Below are 19,135 nucleotides of genomic sequence, written 5' to 3' on the forward strand. Positions count from 1 at the left end.
AATGAGAAGTCTCCAATGGCATCTGAAGACCCATTGGTCTCAGAAGTCAGACTCCCCATTCAGGGCAGTGGAGGTTTCAAGTCTGGTGCGACAAGACCTTCATTGGTGGTCGTCCAGAGAGAACACCCAAAAGGGCATCCCCTTCAAAACCCGAGTCCGAAGTTTAAACTCTTTTCGGACGCGTCGCTACAGGGATGGGGTTCCCACCCAGGCCCCAAACTAGCATCAGGAGTTTGGTCGCCGATAGAGAGGTCTCTCCATATAAACCATCTAGAATTGTTAGCTGCCTGGAAAGGCCTAAAAGTTTTTGTAGATCTACACGGACGAGAGGTGGTTCTGATGAGCGACAACTCCACAGCCGTCTCGTACATCAACAAGCAAGGGGGTACTCTGGCAAGAGACCTCTGTCTGTTGGCTGTCCAGATTTGCCAGTGGGCAGAAAGCCACAACATTTCCCTTTCAGCCAGGTTTATTCGGGGCCGGAGAAACATCGTGGCAGATCAGCTGAGCAGGCATCACCAAGTGCTGAGTGGAGAATGGTCTTTGGATCTTTGAGTAGCAAACACAGTAATAACTTTGTGGGGTTCTCCCACAATAGATCTGTTCGCCACATCTCTGATTGCGAAACTTCCCCGCTACGGGTCCCCAGTTCCAGACCATCAGGCAGCGATCCAGGACTCCCTCCAACACTCTTGGGACAACCTGGAAGCCTATGCCTTCCCTCCCTTTTGCCTGGTCAGAAAGGTGATCAACAAACTCAGGAGCTGACGGGACAGCAAACTAACTCTAATAGCTCCGGCTTGGCCAAGCAAAGAGTGGTATGCAGATCTCCTTTCCCTGCTGGTTCAAGTGCCGAGGTTTTTGCCTCCAGAACCCCGTCTGTTGACGCAGCTACACAGTGGTATCCCCCACGGGAGAATTCCCTTCCTGAAACTTCACGCCTGGAGGCTGTCCAGTCTCTCCTAAGAAGCAGAGGCGTTTCAGGGAAAGCGGCCGAACACATGTCCAGGCACCTGCGCAAATCTTCCACAAACCTCTACCAAGCAAAATGGAGTGTGTTTGCAGCTTGGTGCAGAGGGCGAAACGTGTATCCACTCGATCCCTCTCCCCCTTTAGTCGCAGACTTCCTTGTTTACCTAAGGGAGGCGAAACGCCTGTCAATCTCTGCAATTAATGGCTATTGTGCAGCCCTAAATCTCATCTGCAGACTGAGAGGAGTTGACCTTTCCACCTCAGAAGAGATCTCCTTGTTGATTCGAGGTTGTTCCGTAACCGAAATACAAACCACGCTATTTACAGAGGGTTTACCTTTTAGCGCAGCTGAAATGACAAGCCAATAGTTTTAACGAGGGTTAATTACCCCCGCGCTAGTTAGCGGGGGGGTGTGGAAGAGTAGCTTGCTACCCCTCCCTCCTCCACACACCAGTGACTTGCTTCCCTTCACTTTTGGCTCGGCGGTGATCAGACGTTCAGACGTGTCTGCTCATCGCCCTCGTGACAGCCTTTAATTTTCTGCTTTTTCTTTTCAGCGTGTGTGTTGGTTGGAAGTTGACCTTCAGTTATTTCTTCTATATTATTTACGATGCGTACATGCCCTGGAGTTGCCGGTCGTCCTTGTGGGACTTTCATGTCGGACGTGAATACGGATCCGCACACCTTCTGCCCTCAATGTCGGGGCCGACGGTGTGACCAGGAGAACATGTGCCGTGAGTGCAGGGAGTGGTCTGCCTCCCAGTGGGAGAGGTTTGGCCGTCGGCGTAAGAAGAAGTCCAAGAGAGACCGTTCTCCTCCGGGGTTAGCCTTGAAGGAGGAAGGTTCTCGGGACTCTTCTTCCGCCGCCCAAACCTTCTCCGAAGCTCCCCCTCGTCCGCCTCCTAAGGAGAGTCGGCCGAGTGGGAGCGCAGGCCCTTGTTCTGTTTCCCGACCTTCGGTGGGGGGAGAGGGCGTCGCCTCCCATAGCGAGGCGGTTCCCCCTCCTCCTCCGGGGGAGGTTATTGATAATGCCTTATCCAGTGATGATCTTTTACAGATTTGGTCGTCCCTGGGGCTTAAGGGCTTGCCCTCCAGGGTCGCTCTTATTGACCTTGTCTCGTTGGGGACCGCTGTTAAGCAGTCGCCGGCGGTAGCAGAGGTAGACCCTCTGTCTATTGTCGACGTCGTGGTGACAGAGGCCTCCGACGTGGCTGGGCAATCCGCCGCAGGTGCTGTTGCGGGTGATGGTGCTAAAGGCTCTCCTCCTCCTTCCGTACATCCTTCGAAGGGGGAAGTGAGTCCTTCGGTCTCGGCTGCTGCTCAGCTTCCTTCTGAGGGAAGTGCTTTTACGGAGACTCCCCTTCGGAGGACCGATGGTCCCGACGATCTTCCCCGAGGCCGCCTCCGCCGTAAGGCTCACCGTCCGCTACGCCACAAGGGCCTCCCTTCCCCTTACAGGGGGACTAAGAGGCGCCTTTTTGGGTCTTCATCCTCCGGGGGGACTCTCCTCGTCAGCGCAGGGAGGAGAACAGCAAGAATCCGAACATGCCTTCTGGCAGATCCTAAGCCTGATAAGGCAACTTAACAGGCTTACGGATCCAGTCATCGCCCCCCGTGAAGGCAAAGACACGATTCTGGATGAAGTGTTTGACGTTCAGAAGGCCCCTAAGACCAGTGCAGCTCTGCCCTGGTCTTGGGGGTTGAAGAGTGCCAGGGCTAGGGCCAACGCTCAGCTCGCACTTCTTGCCTCCTCCAGTCGTTCCACTGCCGGGAACAAGCTCATCCCTCCTCCTCGCCTCCAGCAGAGGAGGTATTTCGAGATCCTGGGTGAGCACAACCTCGCTCTTCCTCTCCATCACTCTGTGGAGGAGCTGGCAAAGGGAGTTCCCCTTGAGAAACTCTCGGCCCGGCAGGTGTAGTTCTCGGCGGCAGAGATCCTTAACCACGAGAAGGTCGCTAAGTGTGCCATGCAGGCCACTTCGTGGCTGGACTTCTGGCTAGGATCTCTGGGCATCCTATTGCGATCGGAGGATTTGTCCAAGGAGACCAATAGGAAGGCCCTGGAGACCTTCTTGCTCTTGGGCACCCGCTCCATCGAGTTTTTGGCGCACCAGGTTACCACCCTGTGGGCCAACTCGGTGTTGAAGCTTCGCGATGCTGTGTCCGAGAGATTCCATCCAAAGGTCCTCGCCGTAGATGTGTGTAGGCTCCGACATGCTTCCCTTCTGGGGGAGAGCCTGTTTGAGCCTCAAGACATGGAGCGAACGGCTGAGAGGTGGAGGAAATCCAGCACGGATTCCCTCCTCCACAGGGCCCTTACAACTTGGCCCTATAAGCCTCCAGCCCCGCTACAACAGCAGCAACAGCCTCGTAAGGCTCCCAAACAGGCACCGGCAGCTAAGAAGGTGGTGTCTAAGCCCCAGCCCTTTCCAGCCAAGGCCAAGAGGGGCGGTAAGTCCTCCAGGGGAGGCAAGACTCCTAGGGGTGGCGGCCGCGGCCGCAAGCCCTAGGGGTGGCAGTCCCCCTGCATGTCCACCTGTGGGGGGATGCCTTCAGCGTTGCGTCCGCAGGTGGCAGCAACACGGGGCCGATGCTTGGACGGTCTCTGTGATCGGCCAAGGTTATCGCGTCCCGTTCACAACATCTCAACCTCCCCTGACAGCGAATCCAGTGTGGTTGAGCTCCTATGCCACGGGATCGGCAAAGGGGCTGGCCCTTCAGGCCGAAGTCGAGACCATGCTCGAGAAGGGTGCTCTCCAGGAGGTCGTGGACGGCTCCCCAGGCTTCTTCAGTCGACTCTTTCTTGTAGAGAAGGCTACTGGAGGCTGGAGACCCGTCATCGATCTCTCAGCTCTGAACAGGTTTGTCAAACAAACCCGGTTCAGCATGGAGACAGCGGACACGGTCAGACTTGCGGTGAGACCACAAGACTTCATGTGTACACTGGATCTAAAGGACGCGTACTTCCAGATCCCAATCCATTCGTCTTCCAGGAAGTACCTGAGATTCTGCCTAGACAACAAGATCTACCAGTTCAAGGTGCTGTGTTTCGGTCTCTCCACAGCTCCTCAGGTGTTCACTAGAGTGTTCACCCTGATTTCATCTTGGGCGCACAGGAACGGCATTCGTCTCCTTCGTTACCTGGACGATTGGCTGATCCTAGCAGACTCGGAGTCGACCCTTCTTCGGCACCGAGACAGGCTTCTGGATCTTTGCCAGGATCTGGGGATCGTGGTAAACCTCGAGAAGTCCTCTCTACAGCCGTCCCAACGACTGGTTTATCTAGGCATGCTAATAGACACTAATCTCCACAAAGCCTTTCCATCAGACGACCGGATAGCAAGGCTGAGGAGGGTGGCAGAACCCTTCCTCAGGCGAAAAGAACTCCCCGGCCAATCGTGGTTGCGTCTCTTAGGCCACCTATCCTCCCTGGCCCGTCTGGTTCCAAACAGCCGCCTCAGGATGAGATCCCTTCAATGGCGGCTCAAGTCCCGGTGGAATCAAGGATCCGATTCCCCGGACATTCTGATCCCAATGGGGTCTCTGGAACAGACGGACTTGCGGTGGTGGCTGGCCGACGAGAACTTGCGGAAGGGAGTGAGTCTTCTCGTCCTCCCCCCGGAATTGACTCTGTTTTCGGACGCGTCAAAAGAAGGGTGGGGTGCGCACGTTCTGAACCAGAGGGCCTCAGGCCTTTGGTCAGAATCAGAAAAGTGCCTACACATCAACCTGCTAGAATTGAAGGCCGTCTTTCTGGCTCTTCAGCAGTTCCAACGGTCCCTGGCGGGTCACTCCGTGGTGGTGATGAGCGACAACACCACGGTAGTGGCTTATATCAACAAGCAGGGAGGCACTTTTTCGCAACAGCTATCCCATCTTGCAGTAGAGACTCTGAGGTGGACCGAGACCCACTCGATAACACTGTCAGCTCGCTTCATTCCTGGCAAGAGGAATGTGCTCGCCGACAGTCTGAGCAGGGCTTCGCAGATAGTGAGTACCGAGTGGTCTTTTGATCCTCAGATAGCCAACAAAGTCCTGACTTTGTGGGGTTCCCCGACTGTGGACTTGTTCGCGACAGCCTTGAACTTCAAGCTGCCCCTGTACTGTTCACCAGTCCCGGACCCCAAGGCACTCTGGCAAGATGCTTTCCAGCAACGGTGGGACAACATCGACGTGTACGCCTTCCCACCGTTCTGTCTGATGAGAAGGGTGCTCAACAGGACCAGACTATCGGTCAACTGTTCCTTGACTCTGGTAGCTCCGCTATGGCATCACGCAGAATGGTTTCCAGACCTTCTGCAACTCCTGACGGATCTCCCAAGGGAGCTTCCTCCACGACACGAGCCTCTCAGACAACCCCACTCTGGCGTCCCTCACAGGGCCGTAGCCTCCCTTCGGCTTCACGCCTGGAGACTATCCAGCGTCTCCTCGCGGAGAGAGGCTTTTCGCAACAGGTTGCGGAGAGAATGTCTCGGCACCTGCGAAGGTCCTCTGAGGGAGTCTACCAAGCAAAGTGGAGAGTCTTTTGTGGTTGGTGTCGTGGAAGGGGTATCTCTCCACTCGATGCCACTATTCCAGCAATAGCGGACTTCCTCGTGTATCTGCGAGAAGAAATGCGCCTTTCTGTCTCGGCAGTGAAAGGCTATCGCTCAGCCTTAAGCTTGGCCTTCAGATTGAAGGGCATGGATATTTCTTCATCGCTAGAACTCTCTTTACTCATACGTAGCTATGAGCTTATCTGCCCCCAGTCGGAAGTGAGACCCCTCCTTGGAACGTGGTTCGAGTCCTCAGGTCTCTTAAGAGACCTCCCTTCGAGCCATTACGCCAGGCCTCCGATTGCCACCTGTCTTGGAAGACGGCTTTCCTACTCGCCTTGGCTTCGGCCAAGCGAGTTAATGAACTTCATGGTCTCTCGTACGACATCACCCATTCAAGGGGATGGGGGGAGGTAACGTTCAGGTTCGTCCCTGAGTTTGTGGCCAAGACTCATGTGCGAGCTTTGTTTGTGAGCACAGGCAGGACAAAGAGGAAGGTCACCAGAAACACCATCTCAGCTTGGATTCGAAGGGTTATCCACCATGCCCTGAATCCTGACCCTCCTCCGTCACGTCCCCCTCGGGCCCACGATGTCAAGGGTATTGCTACATCCCTGGCCTTCAAGAGAAACTTCTCTGTGACGCAGGTACTTCAAGCTGGGGTCTGGAAGCGTCAAACGACCTTCACAGCCCACTACCTGCAAGACGTGACCCACAGGAGCCTCGATACGTTTTCTATCGGCCCTGTGGTGGCTGCACAACAGCTGGTCTAACCTTAGGCTCCTTTTTGGACAAGTAGCAGTAGGTTGAGGGCGTTGTTACCCGGTCTTAGTCTGCGTGAATGAAAGAGTATGTCTGACCCTTACTTCTTTCTTCATTCTCCCCTCTCTTGGGGAAGCAGCATCCTGGTCCTCGCATAGCTGACCTCAACCTCTGCAGGTAACCCATGCTTCTTTGTGCTCCTAGTATTAAGCTTAATACTGTTGCGTCTCCCATACCCTGACGAGGTGGTATGGGGAACGTCCTATCCTAGAATTCCTATCTGAAGGTCTCAAGGTCAACTTCATAGGACGAGTCACTCTCTCCTCCTCACACTGCTTATGTAGGCCACTCGTTCCTAGCGTGCGGTACAGGGGCTCCCTCTCTCTAGTGCTGCTCACTGAGGGATCGAGCCCCCGGGCAAGCCGAAGTCAGTAAGGCTGGGGACTTTCCACCCTTCCTAAGGGGTAAGTCACCCTCTGTAAATAGCGTGGTTTGTATTTTGGTTTCGGAACAAATGACAAATTCGAAGATAATTTGTATTTTTCCTAACCATACAAACCTTAGCTATTTACACATATGTGCCCGCCATCCCTGACCCCCAAGTCAAGTCCTACCTCTAAGTGAAGTGAAGCAAGTCACCGGTGTGTGGAGGGGGGAGGGGTAGCAAGCTACCCTTCCCCACCCCCCGCTAACTAGCGCGGGGGTAATTAACCCTCGTTAAAACTATTGGCTCGTCATTTCAGCTCCGCTAAAAGGTAAACCCTCTGTAAATAGCTAAGGTTTGTATGGTTAGGAAAAATACAAATTATCTTCGAATTTGTCATTTTTGAGAGATCCTGTCCCCCAGTGGAGATTAGACCACCACCCTGGGACGTGTCCTTGGTCTTACACTCCTTAACCCTGGAAAGGTATGATGGGTCGTTTGCGACCCCTACAGCATTCTCAAAACCTGTTTTTTCCCCATAAATCATCAGCTGTCTCGAATATGGAAGTGATCGACCTGCAAGGGGTAACTAGTCTACATGCCATTGTCTGCTTTAGGACTGATTTTCGTCTAACTTCCCTCCTTCTCCGTTTTTTTACCCCCCCAGGGGTCGACCTCGACCCTGAATACCTTTATAGGGGTAAGTGATCAAACAGCAAAGTTATTACATAATTATAAATTGTCGAACAGTATTGATACTTGTTTGGTTCTTTATAGTTGGAAAGTGTGGGTGGATGGTGTGTCTACCACTTGCATGACATTGGTTTTGGCTTAGATGCCATATATTGCCATGAGGTCCATTTTCCCTCAAATGCTAATTTCTGATTTTTTTGGGTTTTTTGCAAATTTGATTTTTTTTCTATTTTAAATTTATCTTCAATAATTGCCAGCAGACAGTATTCCCTCAGCATGGATGTCATCAACACACTTCTAATGGAGTTAAAAAGAGATGTTGATGATAATATGGAGCTTGCAACCCCATTCTTCATTCCAAGTGGTAGATTGGGCTGTAAGAGTTGTTGCGGTCTGCGGCCATTTTGTTGACATACCCGAAAGGTAAGTTGGCATATCTCTATATATTCTTGTTCTGTATAGAATTCGTGATATTTTGGTATAATTTAATGCATAAATATCATATTTTATAGGAGATACAATGATTTTCATAAGAAATTTACATTGTGAACTAGGCCATCAAAAAATGACCTTTAGATTTCGCCCCTGTTATAACAGTAAATTACATCTTAGTGCACATTTTATTATGTATTTCTGTTCTAGGATAATATGAGTTTATTCTATAAAAAAAATTAGCCTCTTCCTATTTCATTTGGGTACCCAAAAAAATTCATGAAATTTGGACAAATTTTTTTGGCCAAAAAAATTTACCCTTTTTTTCTCATTTCAGATCTTGACTTCTATGGGTCCAACTCATTTCCAGCAATTACACGCTGTTGCTTTGCCATCTAAGAAGGTGTCCCTAAAGGGATTTATGTGTATATGTATATTTCTATTTTTTGTGAATATTTACGTCGTCTTTTTTTTTGTATACTTAAATTTTTAATATATTTCCAATAAATAGTTATTTTGTAGATGGGTATCATTTATATTTTCAGTAATTTTTAGCATTCTTTGAAGTATTTTTAGCAAGTCAAACAATACAGATTGATGCATAACTAAATTTTTCCTGAATTTTTTTTGGAGTCGGGGTCGTTCACGACCGAGTATAGCCTACCCTTAAAGGGGTGTCCGTGTAGCATACCTATCCAGGGTTAAAGGGCCCTGCGTATGAGCCCTTAAATAGGGCGTCTGTTTCTTCCTTACCCTTTAGACCATCTTCCTAGTAGCGCTGGCCTCGGCAAAAAGGGTTAGTGAACTTCACGGTCTATCCTACGAAGTCACCCATTCTAGAGGATGGGGGGAAGCCTCTCTCAGCTTCCTGCCAGGCTTTGTGGCCAAAACCCAGAATTCTTCGTCTGCCAATGAGAGGTTTAAGGAATTTCAATTTTCCAGCCTCAACAGGGCAACTCAGGATACTGACAAATTGCTACTGTGCCCGGTCAGGGCGTTAAGGAAATACCTGAAACGCACCAGACCTTTCAGACCATGTCTCCGTCATCTCTTCCTCAGTACCAACAAGGTTAAGAAGAGAATCTCTCGCAACACCATCTCAAGAAAGTTATTGCGAGAGCTATTTATAGAGACTCTGAGGCAGCTCAACCTAAAGCCCATCAAGTTAGGGGAGTGGCTGCCTCGCTGGCGTTTAAGAAGAATTTCTGTATCCCAAGTCTTAAGAGCTGGAGTCTGGAAGCGCCAGTCTACATTCACCTCTCACTATTTATCAGATGTGACACATAGGTCTCTAAACACCTTTTCTATAGGACCTATTGTGGCAGGTCAGCAGGTGCTGTAGCTACCTTTACGCCCTTTCAGGAGACAGTAGCCATTGTTCGAGGATTCTGAGTCACACTAGGTTTAGAAGAACATCCATCTATCTTCTGCTCTTTCTTCTTCCTCCCTTCTGAGTATCCTTGTCTGTGACCAGTTTCGGCTGGACTCGTCAATGGAAATAAGGTATGAAACTCATCTGACTCCTATCACAGGGTATAAGTTATACTCGTTGTCACGAGGGTTCCCCTTTCAAGGTCAGGGGAACCCTTGGTATGAAAGGGTCCTGGTATTGCTCCTGACCCTCTTCATACTGAAACTTCGGTTTCTACGTATTTACAAACCTTCAGTCATGCTGGGTTTGGGGATCTACAGAGAAGTTAATGGGAGATTGTTCATTATAGAGTCTAGTCTGAGGACTATCTTCTCTAGGTGTAGAGAATACTTCGTCCTCCCTGACCTCAAGACTAAGTCTCCTATAGTAAAGAATGAGGGTCTGTATTTAGTGTAGGAACAAATGACAAACTTATAACAGAGTTTGTATTTTTCCTAACATGCAAACCCGAATTCTTTACTCAAATCTTCCCGCCGTTGCCGCCCCGTAGATAGTCCTAGCTAGAATCCGATTGAATGTACTCAGTAGCTACCGGCCGGCAGTCCCCCACCCCCATTTGGGGGATAACTACCGGTCCGGTCGTTAACGACCTTGTCAAGGTTTTCTGCCGTATTTTCCAGCTCGCGCTAGAATATCTCCTATAGTAAAGAATTCGGGTTTGTATATTAGGAAAAATACAAACTCTGTTATAAGTTTGTCATTTTTGGAGTAACAGATTGCTCACTAGCATAATTATCCCTGTTGGAGGCCATGGCATTGTAGCATACTGCCTTTCCAACTAGGTTTTAGCTTAGCTATTATTAATATTAATACAAATCATAATCCTTTACTATAGTAGAATGGATAACAGCGAAGCTGAAATACGGCAGTTAAAACTTATAATGACGTGTAAACAACCGACTGCTGATTTACTTCTCACAAGCAGGGAGGCAACCACCCCCTGTTTTCTCACTGTCAACTCACTAATGTTTCAGTCGTTGGAGAAGACAGACATCTTTCTGAGAGGAATAGTTGGCTGAATTTTCTAATTACTTTTCTTGTTTTTTTCCAGCATTTTGTGTTGTGATGGTTTCATCATGCCCTATGTAGACATTTCTGGGTGTACCGCCAAAGACTGCATTACTTTTATGAGCAGTATTGAGGTGCATCCTCGTAGGTTATGCCGGTCGTGCAGAAGCCATGTTTGCACCCGGGCCTCTCCTTGTGATCAGTGTCAGGCGTGGCCATCCTCCCAGTTGGAGAAGTTTGCATAAGGAAGATGATGACCAAGAGGGATTCTTTGTCTTCGGTGTCAGCCTTGAAGTCGAGGAAGGCCCGCACAGCTTTCTCTTTACCCCGGACTTGTTTCAAGTGGCCTCCTCTCTGGAACACTCAAGCAAGAGTGGTGGCACCTTAAATCTTGGGCAAGCCCTGGGGCAACGTGAAATGGCAACGTCTTCTCAGGGGGAGTCGTCTTTTAAGAGCGGACACTTTACATATCTGTGGCCTTCCTTAGGCATTCACGGCTCCCTGTCAGAGGCTAAGTTACAGGAGTTTGTAGTACAGAAACTGGAGACAATGTTGCTTACTTGTTCCAAGCTGCTATCCATCTTTATTCTTGTCACTGTTCCTTGCTCAGCAGCAAGAAGTGAGAAGTCTTCATCTACTGTTAAGTTATGTAAAAATAATACATAATTATTCAGTAGGCCATTATTCTTCTTCACCCAAGGGGTTATCTAACCACTGTAATAGTTCAGTGGATACTTCCTACTTAGTAAGGATAGAGGAGTCTCATTAGCTAAGCAGCTCTTCTAGGAGAAGGGCACTCCAAAATCAAACCAGTTATCTAGTGTTGGGTAGTATCATAACCTCTGTACAGCCAGCCCTCGATATTTACACGGGGTGGGTGGGGATGGTAATAGGTAACACACAGGCGTGAAAAGCAAGAGTCCGTGATTACTTGGTGCCCAATGGTGGGTCAACTCATGACCTACGAACTTGGTCAACTAACACACTAACTAACCTACAGAGAGAGAGAGAGAGAGAGAGGGGGGGGGTACACAACACGAGTCATTGTCACATTTATACATACATGCATATAACAAAACATTGTTGTTCCTATCTAATAACACCTGTTGATAATGTAGTGTATATTACTGTAATAGGAGTACAGTATTATCAGTACATTACAGCTTAATTAGCTAAGGTAACACTGGTAACTAGTGTTCACTGTTTTTGACAGGTCGACTCACTGTTCCAACTCACTGCACATGTAGCCGTTACTGTATCTACATTACTACGATAAAGTTTGGTATTTTGTATACGGTATTGTACAGTAGGTAATATAACATTAATACTTAATGAATACACTAACACAATAAAAATTGAAAGAAAGATTATCAGTTCAACACGACTAACTTTGCATTTGAAATTTTAGGCAATATCGATGGCTGACTGTACTGTAATATGGTCTTTCGCTGTCTTGTTTTCCTCAATGAACTAGTTTTCCTGTGGTGCTCTTGGCCTTTTTATCATACTACTTCTCCAACCAGAGTTTTAGCTATGCTAGTAATAATGATAATACTGTAATAGCATTACGTAGTAGAGGGATTTAATTACTGTTCAAGATCACTGTGTTCCTCTTGTCTGTTTGTGATCGGCTTGCTCCTACAATGTTCAGTGTGGAGCCATTCACTCTGTTTTGACTGCATGGAGATCAAGTTTATGCTCCTTGTTACCTCTCCCATGTATATTTTTTGTTATTAATTTTTTGTAAGTTTGATTCCTTATCATATAATTTTCAGCTAAAATAGCTGAAAATTCAGGCGTGTGTATATAAATAGTCTTGATAGACGCATGATTATAATTGGAAAGATACTTTCTTGGGGTATCTGTAAAGGACCTTCATTAAGTTTGTATATATTTGGGTTCCATGAGGAAATCGTGCCATTTGCAGGATATATTAATGAAAAATGTATTGCATAAAAATTCTTAACATACCGGGTTCCCTTTGGTTAAAGTTATACATACTCCTGTTGAATAAATGAAGTATACTTTGCCTGGGATTCATCTCTCAGTCATCCATTCACTGAACAAGGTGAAGGAGATTTACCTTATCAGGGATCATCTTGGTCATCTATTCAAAGAACAAGATGGTGATTGTGGTACAGTATGTTGTTAGCTTATGAAGTATAAGGCTCTAGTTTGGGAGTGGTTTCTATCTAAAAAATAAAAAAAATACTTTTAATATCACATTCAGAGGCTGTAAATAGAAAGTCAACATTTAACAAAGAAAACTATATTTTTCAGAGCTTTCAAAGATAGCTGGGATTTTACAAAAGTTAACCCTTAGTATACACGAGTTGCCTTCATCTTATGAGCTAAATACTACATGCAGTGAAGACATAACTAGTTTCAGAGGTAGGTGTATGATGTCTTTTTTCATGTACTGAATGGAATTTTACGTGTTTTCTTGTACAGTGCCATAAAATGAAGCTAATGTAATTTTATCCAAGTAAAAATTAAGAATAACAGGAAATTTGTGTTAAAAATTTTGAGAAAAAATAATCTGATTTAATTTGCTAGGTATCTTGATGTATAGAGTAAATTCTGATTTCTATATGATTGTTTACTTCAGTAAATACCAGTATTATGAATGCAAATTGCAACAATACCCTTCAATCTTAAGAGAAAAGCACTTTTAATGTACTGTAATATAGTGAGAATAATTACTGCAGGTTTAAACATTTAAATCTATGGTACAGTAATTAATTTTTCAAAACCTCACGCCTATTTGTCATCATTGTTACCAAACATCTCTATAGTTGAACGAGACATATGAACAAAGCCAAAATCCCACTTAAATTCACTTGATAATAAATATAATCTGGCACTTTCATTAGATATCTCCAATCTTAAGTGTTAATGTATAGTTTAAAACTGTACCTAATATTAAAAATATAAGATATATATTGCAGACATTTGACTGAGGTGAAAGCAATATTTGTACTATTTTATAGATAAAGTTTATCTTACTACCAATACTGAAGATTTTGTTTTAGTATCCCCCTAGGTGCATGTCAGATCCCCAATTACTTATCCTCCATTTCTGTGTAGTAATTTTTCAGCCTAATGAAAATTACCTTACTCCAATATCCTTTGCTATATACAAAAGTCCCTGAACCAAGTACCTTAAAAGTGGGAATCTGGGTTTTCAATGTATCCCATGCCCTCTACTAACTTGTTTACCACAAACATTTGACAGAAAGGTTAATCCAAACACCATCAGTTAAGTATGAAAAGACCACATTTAATGACTTATCAGTTTAGATTCCTTGTAAGATAAATAGTAGTATAACTGCTTAATGAAAGTAAACATTTCACATGAAGAGCTCAAAATATTTAAGCAAGATCTAAGTTTATTTCCATATCTTATTAAGGCTGTAACCCTTTAAGAAGTGATATAATTTCAATTTTAATGCAACCAATAACACAATAGATGCAAGTTGTTTTACATAAATGTCCACATGACACTGGGAAAGATAATACATTTTCAAAATTGGAAACCTGTTTTAAAATACTATTTACTCAATTGTTTTTCCATTTGTCTTGTCAAGTTTAGAAAATTACCAAAAAGTTTCTTTACAATACACACAAACACACTGTAAACAGGTTTGTCACAGTTCTATTTAGAAATCTAGGAAGATTTATTAGGTTTCTGGCTTTATCCATTTAAAATAAAATTCATATTCATTGGGTTAATAAATCATTTTTCTCTAGCTGTAGCACAAAATATTTTAATACTAATTGGGTTTAACATCATCTATTTGCTTAATATATAAGTAAATTGAGGACCATTTCAAAATTACCGAAATTTAGGGTGAGGCTACTTTTCAGCTATCTTGACTTCTTTTTGGGGTTACTCACATTCATAAAATAGCAATATTGTAATTTTATGCCATTTTTTTTTTTACTTTATGCTGATCATCCCTTTACATGTTCATAATTCATATTGCATCATCAGTAATTTAAAAATAATTAAACCCTAAAGTAATATACAGTACAGTAGTCATTTTTGCAAGAAAAACAATTTAAATAAAAATAAAAAATAAGCACCTATCAAAATTTTTATTTGATATTTAAAATTTTCAAAGCTCAAATACCCCATTTATGCCTGAGATAAGAATATAATCTACTATAAAATTACTTAAAAGATTATTCAACACAACAAATCCATTAAAACACAACACTCTCCCTTTGTTGTCTATTTCATGGTAAAATTCGTCAATATAAAATTCAGCCTTCTGTTTAATTGATTACATACAAGTGTAGTACTGCACCATTATTTATAAAATGAAGAACATTCAACTACTGCTCCAAGAAAATATAAATGTGAAATATTTTGTTGTCATACTAATGGTTTGTACTTACAGTAGATGTTTTTGTAATTTCTATAGGTTTGGGGAAAATAGATATTTTTGTTATAATCTTTTTCTCACTTATATAACAACTGTTAGCAAATATTTACTTATTAAGTCATTGTAACATACATTCATAAGTAAATTGCAATTTTTCTAGCAACATGAATGCAGTTACAGGATCTAATGCTACTTGCTCTTTTAAACATAACAATTTGTACTCTAGACTGAATTAAAGGGGAAAAAAAATCATCAACCAACAGTTTTCAATTCTACAACAAATTCTAATGCTGCATTGGGTGGAATTTCAGGCGGAGCCCCTCTTTTGCCATATCTGAAAGAGAAAATCCATACAGTTAGCAATTATATATCATCAATCTAGTTTTAAATGTCTAATTCTAAATTACTGCCTCCAACCTATAAATTAATTCCAAACTACTGTCTGCAACTTAATTTAACAGTACAGTATCTAGTTATAAAAATGACAAACTAAATGAGTTCTAATTAAAGTTTTCATGTTGAAGAACCATCTATACCCCCCTTTCTAGTGATAATGTATACATTATTGGTTTAATCTAAAATAACTACATATTTCTTGATTTTCATACTTTACAGGTACATTGCCAATAGTACTACACATCTTTGCTTCAATCAAGACCCCTTCCTGAGCTGGATTAGTGAATTTGCCAAACTATGGGAGGTCAACATATCCTGTCTTTTCTTACAATATTGGTCTGATGTACTTGAATTGGAAACTTCAGCATCTGACATTAAGAAAAATATTGCTCTTTAGATATTCATGCTTTTGGATTACTTAAATAGATTGATAAATTTGTTTCAGGTTTTTCTATTATTCTAACATGTATACCATGGAAAGTTCATTTTTAAATTGTGACAACAAATTTTTGTTCCCACACGAATACAAACCTTGAGAGCATCTGGACTTGCTAGATAAATACCCAAATCGAGGTGTCGGCAGTAGCTGGTAATTACCGACTGGTGGCGGGGAAGCTTTCACCCTCCTACTGGTACACTAAAGTCTGATTCCTCCCGTTAACTAACACCACTGTGCTATATTGTCTTCTGTTTTTTTTAGTGTATGTATATGCACCTATGGACTTTCTCCTGGGGTTACAAGGTACTTTGTCCAGAGAGAAGTTAACCTTGGCACTTAACTTCTCAAAGGGGAGTAATACTTCTTCAGCCCCCATTGAGCTTGAACCTAAGCTGCCTGCTGAGGGTCTGCCCTTGGGGCAATTTCCCTATGCGACCATTTTCTCCAAATAAGGCGATAACGGGAATAATTCCATTGTCCTCGTACATATGATGAGGACACTACACCCCCCCCCCACATATCTTCAGAGTGGCATGCATGATAATGTGCACCTTCACAGGCAAATGTATTTTCTGATGCTGATGAACATGCAGTTTCAGGCACACATTCCTCACCAACTAGCTGTTTCGGTGGCACGGACAACACTACCATGCACATGTTGACATAGCTTTTCACAATCCTAAGGATCTGTACTCGCCTTCTTTAGCGTGCTCTCCCCAAAGACAGAAATATCCTTACAACTAGATCACAATTACGCAGAGGGTGCCAAGAATCGATCGCAAACTGTTGCTGATGATAAGCGCACTGTCGATATAGGACTTCCTCCAGCGCGCTATCGACATGCGTGCACCCACTTCTTTCTTAGATGGACGTGGGATGGCTGGTAAAGATGAGTACATCCAGCAAAGATCACTTATTGAATGGAGTCGAGGGATACTACTCCTGTACAACTGTCTGTTCATACCTATGCACTTGGTATAGTCACACAGTCAAATGACTGTGCACACTGCTGGTCAAATGAAAATGGAGGCATCACCCTTCCTTTACCCCTATTGGACAATTAGTCCTTCAAGACTGACCTTTAGGAGTTACTTATGTCACTCCTACCTTTTCTCTCACAATGGGAGAGAATGTGCACAATCCTTCATGACAAAGAAAGTGAGCAATTACATGCATCAAGTTGCTTGTGCCCATAAGTGTTACTATCATGCTCGCCACCTCTTCTATTTGCAATTACATACTCCTTTGTGAACGCTATCTTACTTTCACCCCACATTTACGATTATATGCTATTTTCTAAGGGACCACCCCACATGTTCACAATAGCACTCTCCTACTGGAGCGCTGTCTCACCTTTTTGCTCACCCATTAGACTAGGTGTTCATGTGCCCTTAATCGAGCGGCATGTCATCTGTTCGCTATTGCATGCTCTTATAGGGTCCCATCTTATTTGTTTCCAATTGCATGCTCCTATAGACGAGAAATTGTGAGCACCTACGAGAACGCCATCTCGCAATCAGGAGCATCCATGGGAGTGTTGCCCGTCCGATCACACATTTATGGGAATGCCACGTCAACTGATCGCCGTTGATCGCACACCATTACAGTAACTACGCATCACCTCACCCTTGATCGTGCACCATCTCACTAGAGCTCACTCCTGTGGAAGAAGCTCTAGCACTCATGTTTTTTGTATTAAAGTTGTATCTAATCGCACATCTGACTTAAAGCCTTCGCATACTTGTGCTACTCTTTCCACAAGTGCGCTCGACTGCAGCATGCGACCTCTAGATCAGGAACCCTCTACTGTTCACACACACCCTTCTAGAAAGCTACGCTTATCTAATAAAGAGCTCGCATTCACCAGGCTATAGAAGACTTACCGAGAACATTCCTTCTCCCAAAGATATGTATTTGTACGTGAAACAAAGAGTATGGGTGTACATACTACCAGTAGGAGTAAAAGCCTTGCCCTTACCTTCCTTTCCTGCACTAGTATCCTCTAGCTTTTGGGAGAACCACAGGTCATTCCCTTAGGAAAAAATATTTGTACATGTTTGTTTGTAACCCATTGTCAATCTCATACCGGTGGAGTTGCCCTCGACTGAATGCTATTGCCACACTTGAAGAGAGAGACATTGTCTAAATAAGTTCAATCAACATAGCTACGAGCCTTTGACGATCTCAGAGTGAGTGAGGGTGGTAGCAGAGATCATATTCAACACGTTCATACCAAGAATGTACCCAGTGTTAAGGAGTATGGTGTACAAATACTTGCACATTTGTTGGTAGCTTTCGTCTTCATATGGTATAGATTATGCTTCAAAAAAGGCACTATATTAGTCCAGGACAGATCTCTAGGAATCTTCTTTAGTTTAAAGAGGCCTTGAGGGCAATGGAAGCCCCTCATAGAAATCTCACCCCGAAAAGTGTCATCCGCTAGACTGTTTAGGATGGGGATTCCCATCACAGTTAGACAGGCATCAAGGAAGTAGATTTTATGTTCTCCCTCAATCACAGGGACATATACTTTCAAATCTCCATATTCTTTGAGAAAGTATCAACAATTTGTCTTAGGGAGCAGTGTGTTTTTCAGTGAAAGGTTCGTTACTTCAGGCTCTCAACCCCACTCAAGTGCTTGCTTACATTGGTGTCAGTGTGGGCTCATGTCAACAGAATTTGTCTGATCCAGTATATAAACAACTAGCTAATAATTAAACTCAACTTCGTCAGCATAAGGACTGACTTCTTACATTTGGTCTCAATCTGGGGATGATTTTGTGCACACTTTAGCTTTGACTATGTATGTCGGCAAACTATAAAGACTCGCGCATTGGTTCCCTCATTCCAAGCTCTGAAGACAGGTGTTTTTTACCTTTTGTTCCCGATTTTGTAGCTTGACTTAAAATCCATCTATCCTAGATTCCAGGTTTTAATCCTTGACAGTTTGATCGCTTAGGGAAGTAACCTACTATCCGGATGAGTTACTTTTGTGACTAAGGTGCTACTTTAAAGAACCCCTAAGAAAATTCAGACATAGGTTAAAGAAATTGTTCAGTATTGTTCAGAGGCACTGGTAGGGTGGAAAATAGTCATCAAAAGCTGCGAGAGACTATGAGCAGAGCATTTATTCCCTAGATCCCATGGCTCATCTGATCGAACTAAGGTGCAAACCAATGAAATTAGACGAGTTGGTACTACTCTAACCTTTTAAGAAAAAATTTCTTGGCTCAAATTTTTTACAGTAGAGGTGTGACTAGACTCACTAGAGAATGGAATCGTCATCATCTCACACCTACTCAGCAAGTGAGAGGTCTGATCATAAAGTTTGCAAACGCATGGTTCCTCATCACAGCCTATGGTTAATCCTATTTAAAATGACAATCGTGGAGAACAAGCATGAGGAATTCTGTCTTGAGGAGAAAGAATGCAATTAAATCTTCCCAGTGAAGGCAAAACACAAAGGGGGAGACCACAAGGAAGCCTCAGCACTACTGATGAGAACAATCTTACTTTCCTCTTTCTCCAAAATCCTGGAGTGGAAAAGCTGGAACAAGACCACAAGATCTATTTGAGAAGTGTACAACCAGCTCGTAGAAAATAAATTCCTTAGTGACTGGTTATGCTGGGACCGTTCGAGCAGTGACAGTGTGT

At 44.2% G+C, this 19,135-nt stretch overlaps 1 protein-coding gene and 1 long non-coding RNA gene across 5 annotated transcripts in view; one reads left to right on the forward strand and one right to left on the reverse strand.

Annotated features, from left to right (window-relative positions):
• The window catches only part of LOC137615483 (uncharacterized), a 79,569-nt gene extending 64,082 nt beyond the window's left edge, over positions 1-15,487 (forward strand). Inside the window, exons 2-3 of the long non-coding RNA XR_011039247.1 lie at positions 12,539-12,649; positions 15,262-15,487. This is a non-coding gene — a long non-coding RNA (uncharacterized lncRNA). The remainder of the gene's footprint in view (positions 1-12,538; positions 12,650-15,261) is intronic.
• The window catches only part of LOC137615481 (46 kDa FK506-binding nuclear protein-like), a 111,781-nt gene continuing 106,163 nt past the window's right edge, over positions 13,518-19,135 (reverse strand). For all 4 annotated transcript variants that reach the window (XM_068345402.1, XM_068345399.1, XM_068345401.1 and 1 more), the window contains one exon: positions 13,518-14,980. In XM_068345402.1, coding sequence (XP_068201503.1) covers positions 14,899-14,980 — 82 coding nt within the window. In that variant the 3' untranslated portion in view covers positions 13,518-14,898. The remainder of the gene's footprint in view (positions 14,981-19,135) is intronic.

This window comes from Palaemon carinicauda, chromosome 21 (assembly GCF_036898095.1).
Source record: "Palaemon carinicauda isolate YSFRI2023 chromosome 21, ASM3689809v2, whole genome shotgun sequence".
NCBI classification, from domain to species: domain Eukaryota; kingdom Metazoa; phylum Arthropoda; class Malacostraca; order Decapoda; family Palaemonidae; genus Palaemon; species Palaemon carinicauda.